Genomic DNA, 19,481 nt, shown 5'->3' on the forward strand with positions numbered 1-19,481 from the left:
AGTTGTTTTTTTTTTTTTTTTTTTTTTTTTTTTTTTTTTGCTGTTATGAATATCTACAAGTCAATTCTATCTTAAATTTGCTTCTGGAGTATCCTGAATTCTGCTCTTTCTCATAGGGACTTTAGAATCAGTTTGTCAAGCTCCTTGACAAGCTCATTTGGGATTTCTATTGCAATTACCTTCATTGTGTAGGGAAGCATTGCCATCTTAACTCGAGTCTTTTAATAATTGAACATAGTAATTTTAAAATTAGACATTTTTAAATGTCTGCCAATAGTTTTGTAATTTTCTACAGAGGTAGTCTATACCTTTTGTTAATTACCTATAGATAATTTATATTTTCAAAGCAATATAGTAAATGGTATGTTACAAAAATCATTTTCTAACAGTTCATTTCTGCTGGAGAGAAATGCAATTCACTTTTGTATATTGATAGTCATATCAGTCTGTTTTCACACTGCTATAAATACTGAAGACTAATTTATAAAGAAAAGGGGTTTAATTGGCTCATGGTTCTGCAAGCTGTACAGGAAGCGCAGTGGCTTCTGCTTCTGAGGCAGCTTCAGGAAGCTTCCAATCATGGTGGAAGGCAAAGGGGGAGCAAGAGCAAGAGACAGGGAGAGATACCACACAATTCTAAATTACCAGATCTCCTGAGAACTATTTCAGTTCTCAGAACTATTTAGTACCAAGAGCATGGTACTAAACCACTAATGAGAAACACATTCCCATGATCCAATCTCCCACCAGGCCTCACCTCCAACACTGGGGATTACAATTTAACATGAGATTTGGGTAGGGACACAGATCCACACCATATCAATAGTATATTCAGAATCCTTGCAAAGCTCTTCGCTCTGTCGCCCGGGCTGGAGTGCAGTGGCCGGTTCTCAGCTCACTGCAAGCTCCGCCTCCCGGGTTATGCCATTCTCCTGCCTCAGCCTCTGAGTAGCTGGGACTACAGGCGCCCGCCACCTCGCCCAGCTAGTTTTTTGTATTTTTTAGTAGAGACGGGGTTTCACCGTGTTAGCCAGGATGGTCTCAATCTCCTGACCTCGTGATCCGCCCGTCTCGGCCTCCCAAAGTGCTGGGATTACAGGCTTGAGCCACCGCGCCCGGCCTTATTTCCAATTTTTAATCTTTTGTTTTTCTTGCCTTATAATGCTGGCTAGGATCTCCAACATAGCACCTGTTCCTGATTCTAATGGACTGCTTCAAATACTTCATCTTAAAATATTGTTGCTGTAGGTTTTATTGGCTTAAGGAAGTTCTACACAATTCTAATTTGCCCAAAGGTTTCTCCATGTCTGTTAATTTTTGCAAATAGTTTTCTTTTCCTGCATCTGTTTAGATAGCCAGATAGTTTTTCTAATCTTTTAATAAAATACATTCCTGGGTTAAATTCAACCTGATCATGTTTTATTGTCTTTTCTTAAAAACACATTTTCTGAGGTCTGTTTTATTCAGGATTTTTGTCTTTGTGAATATGACAGGGTTCTAATTCTTACTGCCCTTATCAAATCATTACTGCCCTAATAAAATCATTTTATTAGGTTTCTGTAACCTTGATGTTAAATTTGATAAGGGCAGTAAGGGCTAATTCCACAGTATATAAGTGGAATATATTATGTATGTAAGTAGAATATACTGTGGAATGGTTTGTGTAAAATTGAAATGATCTGTCCTTTGAAGGTTCAACAAAAGTCTCTGGGCATCATGATTTCTTACATCAACATCCCACCATTTATATTTTCCATTACTTGTTGGCTTTTGAAAAGTTACATTTTTCTGGAACTGCCTACTTCATTGATATTTTCCCATTATAAAGTTGTTCATAATTTTTCACCAATCTCTACAGCATTTGTAACAATGTCCCCATTTTCACTTCTAATATTTATTTATTTATTTATTTTTTCCAAGAAACAAAGGTCTCATTATGTTGCCTAGGCTAGTCTCAAATTCCTGGCCTCAAGGGATGCTCCTGCCTTGGCCTCCCAACGTGTTGAAATTACAGACGTAAGCCACCACACTCAGCTTGGACAAAATATAAAACGAACATCTGAGAGCGTTAGAGACAATGAAATATTCAGAAGGAAAAAACAGAGTTGTTGAATCCAGCATTTATATTAGCTTTTCCTCTGGAGTATCTTCTGATTCCTGAGATGATGGCTGAAAAGTTGAACAGAGCTTCTAACCCATAGAATTAAAAAGACAAAAATTGAAATTTAGGGCCTGGTCTGGTAAACTCTGCATGCTTGAGTTAGAACTTCAGAGGTCTACACTCTGAGAGAAAGTATGAACAGTAAGTAGACCTGCCTATATTCTAATTGTCTCTATCACTAACTGGATTAAGATGATCTTGGATTACTAGTGTCCAAAGGTCTTGCCAGGAGACATAAATTCTTTCTTTAGAAAACACCATCATATTGGACTTCAAAGTATAGTTTTCCCATAAACAATTCAATCAAAACAATTCTGACATTCAATTAAAACATAGCCTAAACCAGGTTTTATATATTTATAATGTTTATAAAATAATATAACATAAAAACAAGGGACATAAAAACAAGAAAATGTGGTAACAGCAAGAAACAAGAAAAGTGTCAAATAATAGCAGACACCATAGTTATTAGATACAGGTTTTAAAGTAATTATGATTAGTATGTTTGAGGAAATAAAAGATCCAGATATTGGGTAAACAACTGGAAACAATAAAACAGAATCAAGTAGAAATGTTTGAACTGATAACCAAAAATATAACTAAAATAAATGCTTCAAGAGTTTTTTTTTTTTTTTTTTTTTTTTAACAGATTAGAGACTACTAAAAGAAAATAGTGAACTGAAAGTTAAGAAGAAATATCCAGGATGAAACAGAGAGGAAAATAAATGGATATAAGGAACAAAGTGAACTCTCAAATACACATGTAAAGGGAATATCAAAAGAAGAGGAGAAAGGAGAGTGAAGGCAGAAGCAATGTCTAATGAAACATACCTAAGAATTTTCTCAAACAGCCTAAGGACATCACATCCAGATTCAAGAAACATTACAAATCTCAAAGAGGAAAAAAAAAAAAAAAAAAAAAAACACAAAAAAACAAACACAAAACACGTGGGCACATCAAACTTAAGACAAATCTCTTAAAATTAGCCATTCAAAAAAAGAGATTATACTGTGGAATATACTTTGAAGAGAAAAAAACAAAATGGACATCATGTCTCAGAGGACATAATGGAAACCAGAAGGAATAAAATATATCTCCAAAATGATAAAATAGCTGCTAATTCAGCAAAAAGGTTCTTAGAAAATGAAAGTAAAATAAGACAGTTTCAGGACAGAAAATCTGAATGGAATTGCTACCAGTAGATATTCAAAGAAATATGAAAGTACGTCCTTCAGGAAGAAATAAGATCTTAGATGGAAGCTCAGAATCCAGGAACCACAAAACACAAGAGAAGAAGTTAATGTTTGGGAAATGTAAATTCATATTGTATAAAAAAATGTCTTGAGAATTTAGGAAATACATATTAAGAATATATAATGTATATAACATGAGGTGGGGCAGTAAATGAAGTTGATGTGTTCTCAGGTCCTTTCATTGTCCCGGAAGAAGTATAATACCACATTATCTTAAAGATGATAAACCAAGGTTCCATGTTTTAATACCTGAGGTAAACAGTAAAAAGATACTAAAAGATATCTGTCAAGCTTATGAGGTAGAAAAAAATGGAATAATTAAAAATAATCTAAAAGGTCTATATCCATACCACCCTGAATATGCCTGTTCTCATCTGATCTGGGAAGGTAAGTAAGGTTGGGGCTGATTGGCACTTGGAAGAGAGTCTGCCTGGGAATATCAGGTGCTATGGCCTAAGAAAGAAAAAAAAAATCAAAAAAGCAAAAGAGAGAAAACGAAAATAGGAGAGGTGGGACAGATAAAATAAGAATAATAACAAACTTAAATCCAAACATGTTAGTATTTATGTAACATATAAGCAGACTCTTTACTCCAATTAACAAATTACCAAAGTAGATTTTAAAAATATATTATCTATCACTCTTTGCATTAAAATGCTCTAATTTTTCCCCATTGCACATAGAATAAAATCTACACTCTTTCCCGTCTTTCAAAGGTAACATGATCTAGCCCTTTCCTATCCCTCCAAAGTTACAGTATTCGCCTCTTAAGTCACTATTCTCTAACCATGCAGGCCTTCTTTTGGCTCCTGAAATATTCCAGGCTAGATTATGCCTTAGATTTTGCAGTTGTCCCTTCTGCAAGCAAAGCTTTCCCCAATTTTTACAAAGCTGGATTCTCTTGTCATTTACATAGCAGTTTAAATGGTATTTTAGTTTCTTTAATCACCTAACCTAAAATAGTCATGTTTTAATTTCATGCCTAGTACTTACCACTATCTTCTATTTTTGTTAATTTATGGCTTATTACTACTAAAATGTAAATTTCCTCATAGTAGGGACAATATCTGCTTTATTTACCACTATTTCCTCAGAGTGTAGAAGAGTGACTGATACAGTTTGACATTCAATAAATATTTAATGGATGGATAAAGCTAATTAAAGTTTTAAACACATAGGTACTTTCAGACGGTTTTGTCTTTTTATTGCTCTTGGTGGTGCTGGTTGTTTAAACTTTGTTGATACCAAAAAATATCAAATGGAGCCAAGTTCCCATTATGCATGTGAGTGGTCCTTGAAAATGTGCATTGTACAACCTTTGTAAAATTGTAAGGGTTATTTCACCAATAAATCAGCTATATGGTATATTCCTAGATACAACTGTGGTAAGCTACATAAAAATAAAAATTCAGAAGTCTATTGAATTGTTAAAGGTTGCAATATACTTCAGAATAACATTTAAAACATTTTTTTTCGAACCTAGAAAGATGAGAGTAATATAGTGGATGTTAAAAAGTATGTTGAAAACAAAAAAAATCCTCATCCTTTTTTTTTTTTTTTCTTGAGATAGTCTTGCTCTGTCACACAGGCTGGAGTGCACTGGTGACATCATAGCTCTCTGCAACCTCCGCTTCCCAGGCCCAAGCGATCCTCCCACCTCAGCCTCCCAAGTACCTGGGGCTACAGGGGTGTGCCACCATGCCTGGTTAATTTTTATATTTTTGTAAAGAGGGGGTTTTGCCATGTTCGCCAGGCTGGTCTTGAATTCCTGGCCTCAAGTGATCTGCCTGACTTGGCCTCCCAAAGTGCTGGGATTACAGGCATGAGTCACTATGGTCAGCATAAAATAAAATAAAATAAATTTAAAGAAAAAAATCCTCTAACATAGATAAGTTGTTTTACAGTGCTAATGCCAGCAGTGAGGATTGATATATTTTGGTTTTTACTCTTTGTGCTTACATTTTTTTTCATGTCAAAGCAATCATACTGGGCACAATTTTGTATCCTACTATCTTAATATGGGCAGCTATAACCAAACTACCATAAACTGGGTGACTTAAACAACAGAAATTTATTTCTCACAGTTCTGGAGGCTGGGAAGTTAGAGAAGAGTGCCAGCATGGTTGGCACAAATCAGGCCCTCTTCCTGATTTGTAGTTGTCTGTTTTCTTGCGGTGTCCTCACATGGTGAAGAGCAAAGAAAGAGGGGAAGCAAGCTGTCTAGTGTCTCTTGTTGTAAAGGCACTAATCCCATGGAGGGCTTCGTCCGCATTATTTAATCATCCCACAAAGGCTCCATCTACTATCATGTCATTGGAGATTAGGGTTTCAATATATGAATTTTGGTGTGGAGGGAGAGGGGACACAAACATGCAGTCTATAAAATGCTTTTTGATTTTTTGAGACAGGATCTTGCTCTGTGGCCCAGGCTGGAGTGCAGTGGCATGATCTTGGTTTACGGCAATGTCTACTTCTTGGGTCCAAGTGATCCTCCCACCTCAGCCTCCTGAGTAGCTGGAACTGTAGGCACACACCATCACACTCAGGTAATTCTTAAATTTTTTTAGAGAAGAGGTCTCTCTATATTGCCTAGGCTAGTATCTAACTCTTGTGCTCTAGTGATCCTCCCACCTCAGCCTCCCAAAGTGCTAAAATAACAGGAGTGAGCCACTGTGCCCGGCCTAAAATGCTGTTTTAACTTAGACAATAAACATTTCCATTAGAAAGACTAGTCTAATGACTCTTTAGAAGAGCTAGATAAAATTCCACTAAGCATATATAACAATTGATCAATCTTATTGTATGTAAGACTGCAATAAACTTTTTACCATTATAGGTATTACTACAAATAAGTATTTGTCATAAAGCATTTTAAGGGCAATTTAAATGAAGTAACTTTTACAACATTCACTTAAACGATATTTCTTAAGGGGAAGGCGGGAAAACAAAACAAGGTCCCAACCTTGGAGGAATTTATAGTCTAATTAGGAGAACAGTATATATTAGGAAAAAAAAATTACAATGAAAGCATACGACACTTATACTTCTTCAGAAACAGCAGAAATTTCTTAGCGGAAAAACTCATCAGAACATGTTGCAAAAAATATGGACTGAACTATGAAAAAGTGATATATCTTAATGGTTGAAAGAGTTCCAGGTCAGTGTGGGTATCGTAACTTTTTTTGGTCTTGAAAGCATTTGAGAACAGTTCTCACTCAGGATATTTCAACTCATCACAAAGCCCGAATGGTAAGCAACCAAGACTTTTCTCAAAGATTATCCTCCTAATTCCCTTGCTGAAACTACTGAATTTCTTTTCATCTCTATCATCTATCTTTTCTTCCCTTTCATAACTGTGCCCTTTCTTTGTATCTTCGTCAAAGACACCCACCTATTTTAAATAATGGAAACAGGGAAATTACTGTACTTCAAGGCAGGCAACCAACAGATAATAATATTATTCTACAAAATAAAACAGACTGGGTGGCACTTCCTTAAAACATATATCCATTTTAATCATTAAATAGCATTACTTATATTACAGATTTTTCACATGTAATTGAGAGAACTGTATGAAATAGAACATTAAAGGATATTAATCAAGTTATTTATCAACTTGATTAAATAAGGAACATTGAACTCCGTGATCTATTAAAAATGATAAGCAGATAATCAAAACTACGATTTCTTTTTATGGTTTTACTCTGGCAGGGATGGATTCCATTCTGATAGTAATCCCAGTTTTACTGTCACATAGAAGATACTTTGTGAACTTCAATGACTGCCAGGTTTAGGATAGATATTAAGAACCACAGTATCAGAAATGAAAGAGTACAACTTCACAGAATGTGTTGTTTCTGACAGGTTGATAGCCACTTACCTTTTCCATCTTTTCTTCCTCATGGATAGCAGCTACTTCCCACAGATACACCAACAGACAATTCCAGCCCCTCTCTACCACACTTACCAGTTGCAAGTGCCCTGTGGCTTGTCTATTTACAACCCTGTCCCTACACAGCAGAAGCGGAACCCTTCAGGAAGTTCTGGATTCATCCTCAGCAGGATCTGTTTCACAAACTATTCTCCAGTCTCACCTCCCCTCCAGCTATTCTGTCAGTACTTACGATTCCTAGATCTTCTTTATTTGTCACGCTGTTCTTCCCCCCACAAAACCAAATTTAAATAACAACAAAACCCTCACACACTCAGTCTGTGTCCCTTTCCTGACATAAAGCAATTGACTCTGTGCATGCTTCTTTTGGATGGCTGAGAACTCCGATTCCTTTGGGTCATTTACAGCTTGGATACCATACCCTCCAGGTACTTTGATAAGGAGGGTGAAATTTAGTATCTATACACCTGCCTACTCAACCTTCTTAACTTCTCTCAAAACTTCCTAGTTTCCCTTCCCAATTCCAACTTTATAAAAAACGTCACACTATGGCACAAAGTGAATTCATGGATGAAATTACTAACAGCTACAACTTAAGTAAGGATCCCCAAGTCGTGAGACAAATTTCTGGGTTGAAAGCGCTCTGTATATCCACTTCAAGCCTGCCTCCAGTACGACGTCTCATTATCATCAAATAAAAAGGCAGAAAAAGTTGACCGGAATAGAGTTTGGGAAAAACACAAAATTAAAAGGTGTATGAGAGTTTCACTTATTTGCATCTGTACAGATACATATCTATATATCGATAGATATCTAGGTATCTATCGATACATCTATAGAAAAAAAAACCCTCATACATTCAATCTGTGTCCCCTTTCCTGACATAAAGCAACTGGCCCTGTGCATGCTTCTTTTGGATGGCTGAGAACCCCGATATATCGATACATATCTGTCTATATCATAGATATAGATCACAGATATAGACAGATATCTATATGGAAAACGTCCATATTGGAACGTATTAAACAGGCAGAATTTTCTTCCTGGTTTCTCTGCTCTTGGTAGATGTTCTTCCGACTTCAATTGCCACCTGTGAATAGTGAAGAAACTTCTCACTATGAGATTCCATTGCCATGAGGGAGGGAGAGCTACGGTACCCACTAAAGCAGGGAACAGAAGCAACTGAGGGGCAGGTCTGTGGAAATGAGGATATGCTAATAAAGGACCGAGTCGGGAAAGCTAGAGTAAAAAGAGGGCGTCAGTTAAGCTGAGAAAAAACGACGGCCAAATGCGGTCTTTACTCTCTAAATCACCTGGGTCTGGAGTCGACTCCCTTCGCGCACCCTCACTCCCAATTCCGGCCCCCTCCCGCTCCCCACATCAACGTGTGCCTCCGTCACCTCTCAGACAGTGGATGCGTTCCTGCTGAAACCACCCAACCTACCTCGGGGTCCTCGCAAGCGCAGCCACTGCGCTCCGCCCGCCCACGTACCTGTGCTGCGCCTGCGCCTCCTCCGCGCTCTCAAGGTCAGCACCGCCCCCAGCCCATAACCTGGCACCCACGGAAGTTGCTTTAGAGGACGTCCTGCATATCTTCACCTCTGCGTGGCGTGGGGTCGACGGCGCTCTGGAGAAGGGAGGAACTTCCTGTCCCGCGCGCGCACAACTTCCGGCAGAGCCGGAAGACCCTCTCTTTCGCTGTTTGAGAGGCTCCCGACTCAAGGACCGGGAGGTGAGAGGTTTGGGACTGTCCCGGCGACTCCGGGGTGTCTGGTCCACGACTTATCCTAGGCGCCATGGTGAGTTCTTCTGTGAGGGCAGGAGTGACAACAGTGGGGCGAAAAGGGTGGGGAGGTCAGTCCTGTGAAAAGAGCCATCAGGTGCTCTGCTCAGAAGGGAGTGAGTTGAGACGTTGGGATGAGCTGCTGGGCAGGACCCACCACCTGTCCCAGGGTGTCTGAGCCCCTGAGGAAGCAGCGTTACGCCTGCCTGGCTGGGAAACTAGCGGGCGGGAGGTAGGGGCGTATCTGTCAGGGAGTATGGACTGGGTAGCCTGCCTGTTAATGGCCCATTTACTGTGTATGGCCTGTGGCGCCAGGTGATCCCAGAGTTGACCTTGCCGGGTCAATCACCTCTTCTGCGCCCCCTTCCCCAGCCGCAGAACAGTGGCCAAGAACTTCGGATCTTAGAAATGCGTTTAGCCTCTCCAGGTGGACACAACAGGTCTCCTTCTTGTACAGGATCAACACCTGTCTTTTAAAGAAACGGCAGTCCCCTTATTCTTTACACTTAACCATTTCATAATTGAAAGGGGTGTCAAATAAAAAACCCGAATTAGTAAGGACAGACTTTATTTGAAAGGAATATTGCAAGGGTATGGAGGAGGTTGAAGGAACTGTTGCAGTAGGAAGAATGACCATAAGATTTCCATGCCCCTTAAAGATTAGGCAGAAAGGGTTTGTCTTTTATAGGGAGGGGTAAATAAGACGTCAGGAATTGGGATGAAAAGGTGGGTATGATCCGACAGTAACCAGATTATGTTTTACCCTGAGCCCATGTATTCTGAGGAGGAGCTGTTAAGAGAGGTTTGTATATGTTGTTTCAGACTGAGAAAAGGACAAAATTCAGGTATCCCACGGAAGAGAATCTTGAAGTTTGGCTAAGAAGTATTTTGTTCCGATTGATCTGTGGGACAGGTACTTCAGCAAGTCATTTACGGAGCAAAGGATGGGAATTAGAAGGGTCTGGTTATGGCCTTGTTTTAGGTAAACAAGGGAGGGGGGTGGGTATGGATCGATCCTTAGGCTTATCTGAGTTCTACAGGAAAGGTGATTCTTTGCAGCAAGCCAGTTTCTCAGAACACAAACGGGGGCAACGGGTTTCTTACCCTTTGCTGTTTTTCCAAGATCACAGGGCTCTGGTGAAGTTCATTATTATCATTTTCTTCACTGTATACAAGATTTCAAACCCTCGCCTGCAGAGGCGTCTGTCCTGGAATTTAACTTCAGTTTGCCATGTATTTTCAGGGCCAAATACTGCCAACGAACGTTAATGTGTGTGGTGATTGGCTTTTGAATGACTTAGAAACTTAAGTGAATGTAGAACGAAAACCTTCAAAATAATGTAGTTCCTGGTCCGCTTTAACAGATAACCTATCTCTTTAAAGTGTTTTTTTTTTTTTTTTTTTTTTTTTTTTTTTTTTTTTTTTTTTTTAACCTCAGTGGATAATATGGTTTGTATTGAGTTGTTTTTCTTTTGTATCAGTGATATTAGGCAAGGATAGGGAAAACAGAACTGGGAGGAACTAAAGCCTAGTAATCACTCTTCCATCCCCATTTTTACAGAAGAAAGAATCTGGAGTCTAGAAATTGACAGTGATTTATCTAAAGCAACAGTAGTTTGGCAGTCTGGACTAAAACTCATATTTTCATTTTTAAAATTTAAGATTAACTTTTGACTTTTTGGTCTGAACAGTTGAAGATAAAGCATAATTAAAATACTTAAACTCATCGTAGTCACAGAAAAGCTGAATGTGAGCTTGTTCTCAGTGTTTTGGAATACTAGAAGTAGAACCCTTCTTATCCTATCAGTTCAAAAGAGGTGGTTAATGTTTGGAACTAATGTAATCTTACGCTGTTTTTCTGAATGCCATTTTAGAGCTAACTAGTTGGCTGTCTTCCTTCTGGAATTGCTTATATTTCTGAGTTAATTATCTTGGCTGAGTTTTATCTTTCCCAGCTATGAAATTGATAATGTCTGTATATGCAAGTGTGGTTAATGCTTGGAAGTTTTCAAAAGAAAGAGTTTAACCGTTAAATGGAGTGAACATGGGCTGAATTTATTGAGGATTCAGCTTGTTGGAATCAGAACTTGTTTTGCATTGCTGGGGCCTAATGATATTACAGAAAGAACATTAGTATTGAACCCAGAGGACCCAGATTCTGCTCATTGTTAGTTATATAGATTTGGAAAAGTCACTCAATTTTGATAAGAGTTCCAAATTCCTCCTAGATGAGAGAAGTGAGACCTGATGGGTACTAAAGCACCTTCTTACATTTGTGATTCCATGACTGCTCAGAACATTTTTCAGGATAGTTATGTGTTTCAGATTAAATAAAAGTTAGTCTGATTTCCACTGTTTTGTTTCCATGCCATTTTGGTTTAAGTTTGATTTCTTATATCATTCTCTTTTTCATTTTTTTCGTAAGTCACATAGATAATACTTGGAATCTTTGTGTGTTTGGCCAAGTCTTTCACTACTGTCTTAAATACTGCTCTAGAATGGAATGCAACTCTTGGAATGTTTTGATTTAATTCTTGTTTTAATTAATGATAAACTAATTCTGTGTTGTCATTCTCTGGTACATTATGTAAACCAAAACTCAATAGATACCTGTGTCTATAATAAGGTTTTTGTATTATGAATACAGGAGAATAGGATTATGATACAGACTGAAAATACTGAACTCATGCTTAATTTTTATGCTTTCAAGTTGTTGTGAAGACAAGTCTATGAGAAATTTACTAATGGAATAAAGCCATTTGCTCTATTGCACTTTCCTTTTTGAAAATTACAGATCAACTTTGATCAAATAGAAATCTTTCTACCATTCAAGCTAATTTGTGGGAGATAGGTAGATTAGAGCTAGCTCCTGGAATTGCAGATATCATGGCTTGCATTTGTGTATCATCCTGTAGTAACTTACTGCTGGAATTGAACAATGGTTTGTGGGCAGGTGTGGGAGAGTGGGCCGTGGGGACGTTGTAAACCTTTGCCATAATGAAGTGGATTTAATGAGAAGTTTTCTTTTTGAGGGTAGTGGAGGGGAGTGTTGGGAAGAGTCTAGTAAATGCTATAAGAGAAACACATATAATAGTCTCAAAGAGTACAGTGGAAAGAAATTAATTCTAACTGAGAGCAGGTTGGGTCATGTAGTAGGTCGCAGGTTCCCAACCCCTGGGACTGTGGACTCCTACTGGTCCATGGCCTGTTAGGAACTGGGCTGCACAGCAGGAGGTGAGTGGTGGGCAAGTGAGTATTAATGCCTGAGGTCCACCTCCTGTCAGATCAGTGGTAGCATTATATTCTCATAGGAGCGCAAACCCTATTGTGAACTGTGCATGCGAGGGATATGGGTTGGATGACCCTTATGAGAATCTAATGCGTGATGATCTGAGGTGGAACAATTTCATCCCGAAACCATTCTTCCTCCACACTGCCCCCACCATGTGTGAAAAAATTTGTCTTCCATGAAACTGATTCCTGACGCCAAAAAGGGTGGGGACTGCTGTAGTAGGTGACTTCAACTGAGTTTTTAAAGTGGGTTAATATACTAGTTTTCAAGCTTGAGTTTGTGTAGGAATCACCTGTGCTACTTTATAAAAACACTTCTCTGGGCTCATAATTTGGGGTAGCATGAAGTTTTAGAATTGTATTTTTAAATTTTAAAAAAAATTTTACTTGAAGTTCTGGGATATATGAGCAGAACATGCAGGTTTGTTACATAGGTATACATGTGCCATGGTGGTTTGCTGCATTTATCAACCCATCATCTATGTTTTAAACTCTGGATGCATTAGGTGTTTGCCCTAATGCTCTCCCTCCCCTTGCCCCCAACCCCCTGACAGGCCCCAGTGTGTGATGTTCCCCACTCTGTGTCCATGTGTTCTCATTGTTTAACTCCCATTTATGAGTGAAACATGGTTTGGTTTTCTGTTCCTGTGTTAGTTTGCTGAGAATGATGGCTTTAAGCTTCATCCATGTCCCTGCAAAGGGCTTAAACTCATTCTTTTTTTATAGCTGCATAGTATTCCATGGAGTATATGTGCCACATTTTTGTGATCCAGTCTACCATTGATGGGCATTTCGGTTGGTTCCAAGTCTTTGCTATTGTAAATAGTGCTGCAGTAAACATATGTGTGCATATATCTTTAGAGTAGAATGATTTATAGTCCTTCGGATATATACCCAGTAATGGGATTGTTGAGTCAAATGTTATTTCTGGTTCTAGATCCTTGAGGAATCACCACACTGTCTTCCACAATGGTTGAACTAATTTACCCTCCCACCAGCAGTGTAAAAGTGTTCCTATTTCTCCACAGCCTTACCAGCATCTGTTGTTTGCTGACTTTTTAAATAATTGTCATTCTCACTGGCACGAGATGGTATCTCATTGTGGTTTTGATTTGTATTTCTCTAATGACCAATGATGATGACCTTTTCTTTCGTATTTCTTGGCCACATAAATGTCTTCTTTTGAGAAGTGTCTGTTTATATGCTTTGCCCACTTTTTGACGGGGGGTTGTTTTTTTCTTGTAAATTTGTTTGTTTCTCATAGATTCTGGATATTAGAATTGCATTTTTAGTAAGTTCTGCAATTAAGTTTTTTTTTTAAATCCTTACTCTAGTACTGGATGCAGTTCAGAGTTACATTGGTGGACCTTAAACCCCTACTAGAGAGAAATGCAAGTATAAGAGACTTTGATGGAGATACTGGAGGTCCTTTTGCTAGCTGAGTGGTAATTTCACATGTACAGTTTGAAGGATGGATTTGGTCAGGTATTAGCAGTTAACTACTAACGTTAACTTTTAGGTTTAAAACATTCAGGTTTCTTCTCAGTTCTCTGACTTTATTTTCTTCTGACTGCTTTCCTTCACTACTTTCTTACTACAGAGGCCTAGTTGAAATAATGTTATAGACTGACTTTTCTCTTGGTTAGTATTTAGTCGGTTCAAGGTTGGTTTTTAAGATTAGTTGATACCTTGGGCTTTGATCCACTTAAAAAAAAAAATTGTTTCTTTTGTTTTCTCTGGGATAAAAGCCTAAAGTACATTAAGTTGATTTCAGAAAATCAGAAGATATTCCAAAGTGTTCATTTCTAAGAGAGAAGTTGTTATTTTCTTACTGTCATTAACATGGTTTTGCCCATGTTAATAAGAATGAATACAGCTTGTCTCAAAGGAACTTTTTAGAAATAAACAAGTGTAAACTGCCTTTCTACTCTTTGTATACCACTTACCTTTGAGTTATAGAAATAAAGAAATCCTTACAGTCATGGTGAAATGAATATTCTGTTGGCTTTGAAATGACTGTACCTTTTATTTCACCAAACTTTAAAAAAAGTTCTTAAATCATTCATTTGTTATGTATTCACCATCTGTATGCCACGCACTGTTCTTGGCAACAGGGATATAACTGCTTAAAAGCAGAGACAATCTCGGCCCTCATTTATTGGGAGAGGCTGATGATAATCTCATGATGAAATGGGCATGTAATATGTCAGTCGTGATACATTTAACAAAGATAGAGTAAGGGGATAGAAAATACCTGTTTTAGATAGGGCATGTAGGGAAAGCTTCAATGAGGAGGTGACATTGTAGCAAATTTGGATGCATAGATATTCAGCCCATGTGCCTGGTACCTATGCGTACATATTTATTAACTGCTCCTGAAAAATTACTGTAGTGCAGTGTATCTAAAAAGCAAGCACAAAGCTCATACTGTTTTCAATTGTATAAATCTTTCCATAAATTTATTTACTGTCAGCTTTCCAAACAGCAAATAGAAAAATAATAGAAGTGTGTGTTTTTAAAGATAGTAATCGATTATGTGAAATTTCATGTAATATATTTTATTTTTGTGTCACATTAAAATTTTTTTACAGACTTTTTAAAGAGTAGTTTTAGGTTCACAGCGATTTTAAGAGGAAGATACAGAAGATTTCCTAGATATTCCCTGCTCCCACATATGCATGTCCTCTACTATTATGAACATCCTTCACCAGACTGGTAAATTTCTTACAACTGATGAATCTACATTGACACACCATAATTGCCCAAAGTTCATAGTGTACTTTGGGGTTCATTCTTGGTGTTGTACATTCTGTGGGTTTGGATATAGTTGGAATCTTACAGTATGTAGACTTTTCAGATTGACTTCTTTCACTTAGGAATATGCATTTAAGGTTCCTCTCTGTCTTTTCATGGCTTAATAGTCCATTTCTTTACAGGGTTTAATAATATTCCATTGTCTGATGTACCACAGTTTATTCACCTACTGAGGGATATCTTGGTTGCTTCCAGATTTTGGCAATTATGAATAAAGTTGATATAAACATCTATGTACAGTTTTTTGTGTGGACAGAAGTTTTCAGCTCCTTTGGGTAAAAACCAGCAAGTGCAATTACTAGATCATATGGTAGGACTCTATAGAGGACAAACTGTCTTCTATAGAGGTTATATCATTTTGCATTACTAGCAGCAATGAATCAGAGTTCCCATTGCTCTACATTCTTGCCAGCATTCAGTGTTGTCAGTGTTCTGGATTTTGGCCATTCTAATAGGTGTGTAATGGTATTTTCTTATTTTAATTGACGTGATGTGGAACATCTTTTCATTTTCTTACTTTCTGTCTGTATGTCTTTGGAGAGGTGTCTTTTAAGGTCTTTGATGCATTTTTTAAATGAGGTTGTTTTCTTGTTGAGTTTAATTAAGAGTTGGTTATATTTTGTATAACAGTCCTTGTCAGATATGTCTTTTGCAAATATTTTCCCCTGGTCTGGTTTGCTTTCTCATTTCCTTGACATTGTCTTTTACAGAGCATATTTTAATTGTAATGAATCCAGCTTATCAGCTCTTTCTTTCATGGATCATGCCTTTGGTTTTGTGTCTAAAAAGTTGTTGCCTTGTCCACAGCCATCTGTGTTATCTAACAGAACTTTTATAACTTTGTGTTTTACGTTTAGGTCTATGTTCTATTTGTGTTAACTTTTGTGAAGAGTGTAAGGTGTGTGTCTAGAGTCATTTTTTTTTTTTTTTTTGCACATGAATGTCTAGTTGTTTCAGTACGATTTGTTGAAATTTTTTTTTCCTCCATTGTATTGCCTGTGTCCTTTTGTCAAAGATCATTTGACTATATGTGGGTCTATTTCTGACCCCTCTATTCTATTCTGTTGATCTGTTTCTTCCTTCTTTATCCATAACAGAGTCTTTATTATTCTAGCTTTCTAGTGAATCTTGAAGTTGGTTCATGTCAGTCCTCCAACTTTGTTCTTAGTATTGTGTTGGCTCTTCTGGGTCTTTTGCCTCTTCAAATAAACTTTAGAACATTTCTTTTTCTTTTTCTTTTTTCTTCTTCTTCTTTCTTTTTTTTTTTTTTTTTTTTTTTTTTTTTTTTTTTTTTTTTTTGATATCCCTAAAGTAACTTGCTTGGATTTTGATTGTAATTGCATTGAATCTGTAAATTAAGTTGAGAAGGACTGCCTCCTTGGTAATATCCTTTTCATGAACGTGGAATATCTCTCCATTTATTTAGTTCTTTGGTTTCAGTCATCAGAGTTTTGTAGTTTTCTTCATACAGATCTTGGCGTATTTTATTAGATTTATCCGTTAGTATTCATTTTTTTTCTGGGTGCTAATGTAAGTAGTATTTTTAATTTCAAATTCCACTTGTTCATTGCTAGTATGTAGAAAGTGATTGACTTGTATATTAACTTTGTATCCTGCAACCTTGCTATAATTGCTTATTAGTTCCAGGATATGCCACCTATTTTTAGTCTTTTAAGTTATTGCAGTTCTTAGAGAATACAATTACAACTCACTTACCCAATTATTTTTATGTTCACATCTTTTAATTATATTTTAATTATATAAAACAGACATAGTAGCTCTGTTGTTAAAGTAGGTTAAATATCTTTTGCGTTTTGGCTATAAACTATAAGATTTAGAAAACCTAAAACAGTTTAAACTTTTGCTACTTTGATACTGAGACTTGGGATCTTAGTATCTTACTTTAAATTAAAAACATTCTTAATCATTATGAAAATCGATGTGCGTGAGGCGTGCTGGCAAGCACTTGTAGTTCCAGCTACTTGGGAGGCTGAGGTAGGTAGATCACTTGAGCCCAGGAGTTTGAGATTGCAGTGAGCTGTAATCATGCTGCTGTGCTCCAGCCAGAGAAACAGAGTGAGACCCTGACTGTTATAAAACACAGAACAAAAACTAAAAATGACTATTTGAAAAGTAAAAATAAATACATGGCATTAAAAGTGTGCTTGAACTAGAATTCTATGATTTTTATAGTTTGATTCAAGTTTCTGTGATTCTGATTGTGTAAATTTGGAAATACTGTTGATGAACATTTAGCTGAATGTACAGTATAGGATACAAAGAGAAGAATATTCAGTTTCTATGGAATTCGAGAAGGGTTTCGTAAAGAAAGGTTTAGATTAGATTTTTAAGGGTGAGTAACAGTATGTCTGGTGGGTAAGAAATTAAATTTTACTTTTCCTCAATAACGATAACAGCTGCATTTATTTTGCATTTAATATTTACCAGGTATTATTCTACATTCCACTTATATTGACTCATTTACATCTTTATGAAGTAGTTAAATTCTGTTTTTTTAAACTTCTTATCTTACAGATATAGAAATGGAGGCACAGCCACAGCAAGATTAGATTACCTTGTCCAAAATCACACAGCTAGTGATGACAGAGTTTGGCTTTTAACACAGGCTTCTTGTCCATTGTGTTGTTGTGCCAGTCTGACTTGTTTATCTTGAGTAAGATTCAACTTATGAAAAGATTGAATTTCACAAGTTCAATCTCGTGTTTGAAATGCAAAAACATTTTCCTATAGAAATCATAGTTAGTAATGGTATTTTTAGAAAATGTTTCCCAAACCTAGTTAATACCTAATATATCTCTATATTATTCAAGCAATTAATCATTACTATCCGGCATAGCAGTACTGATTGACATTTCTAACTAGGTGTCAGACATATGTGCCACTGCTGCAGTAAGTCAAAAGATTCTTTCATATTTCTTCTACCTTAACTGCATCCACTTAAGGCACTGCTTTACACCAAAGCTTTAATTTCTCTTAGGCCTGAAGATGCACTTCTAGTAACACTGATGAGTTGAAGAGCAATTTGAGAAATTGGGGATGAGGAGTTCTGCTGAACCTGAATTTCTTATAAGTGTAAGCATTTAGTGAGTTGCACTTGTTCCAAGCCTATCTCACAGTTATCCCAGTTCTTTTCCTGAGGACTCTTCTTTCCACTTGGGCTATTTGCAACTAGAACTTTGTTTCTTCTTCAGGTTGCAAAGAAGAATGTAGTCTTGTAGAGTACCTTGCCTTTCCTTCCATACATTCAGCAGACATAGTTCCTTTAAGGGATTTTACTGCTAGGAGAATTTCATAGGTCATATTCCCATGTTACTGCTTCACAGGTGTTTAATAATTTACTTACTTATCACAGAAATCCTTTAGAGGAAAAAGAGACAATAATGATGGGATGTTCTAGTAAATTTTTGGAAGTAGAGAGGTTCGGATTGTGAAGAGGAGATGAGATAAATAGTAAGTGGCACTGCAGAGGAAGGGAGATTTTTCTCTACTGGTAGAAGTGGCTTATGAAGAAGGAACTTTAACAAGCTGTTCTGCTCCATTTTATAAATATATGATTATAGACTGCCAACAGTTAATGCCATGAGTATTTGATACCATAAGGCTATGGCTGTTTTTAAAGTAAGATTAATACTTTTATCTTTGTGATAAGTAGTTAGAAGCCCTTTGAAATACTAATCTAAATTATTTGTTTATATAGCTATCTTATGTCTGCCCTTTACACAGCGCTTAGCTGATTTTTGTTATCTTTTACCTGGTGATTGCCACCACTTGCCCCAATGTACTGAACTACTTAGAAAAAGCAATGCCATAGTTTCCTGCTTTCTTTTTCTAGAAGAAAAAGTCATACAGCAAGGTTATTTTACTGAAGCCAAGACTTCATTACCTTTACTATTATGGAGTAATTTTATTATTTCTGGAGATTTGAGGCCTTTTTACAATGAACATAAATGATCAAATTCTTATGGTTTATGGGGATATGTATTTAAGTATTCATGTTCCATAACTAGAACCATTTGTTTCTGCATTCGCCCTTGGTCAAGAGAAAGCATGACATTTTTTCCTTGAAAGATTTGTTTTTATTGATGGTTAAATTTATTACTAGAATTTTACTTATGTTTAAATTAATGCTTACTTCCTCCTTCCTTCTTCTGAGAAGATTAATTAACATCAGGACAACGAAGCTTCATTGTATCAGTTATTACTAGACAGTTTAGTTGTTTGGGTAGGATATTGCATGTCGAATGTAGAGGTCTTTTCTTATCACA

At 36.9% G+C, this 19,481-nt stretch overlaps 1 protein-coding gene across 4 annotated transcripts in view; it reads left to right on the forward strand.

Annotated features, from left to right (window-relative positions):
• Positions 1-8,947: 8,947 nt before the first annotated feature.
• Positions 8,948-19,481, forward strand: part of TMEM161B (transmembrane protein 161B) — a 74,058-nt gene continuing 63,524 nt past the window's right edge. For 3 of the 4 annotated variants that reach the window (XM_010357618.2, XM_030927585.1, XM_030927587.1), the window contains exon 1: positions 8,948-9,106. In XM_010357618.2, the coding sequence (XP_010355920.1) occupies positions 9,104-9,106 (3 nt within the window). In that variant the 5' untranslated portion in view covers positions 8,948-9,103. The remainder of the gene's footprint in view (positions 9,107-19,481) is intronic. The other variant, XM_010357619.2, reaches the window with a different exon arrangement.

Source organism: Rhinopithecus roxellana, chromosome 3 (genome assembly GCF_007565055.1).
Source record: "Rhinopithecus roxellana isolate Shanxi Qingling chromosome 3, ASM756505v1, whole genome shotgun sequence".
In the NCBI taxonomy this organism is placed as follows: Eukaryota; Metazoa; Chordata; class Mammalia; order Primates; family Cercopithecidae; genus Rhinopithecus; species Rhinopithecus roxellana.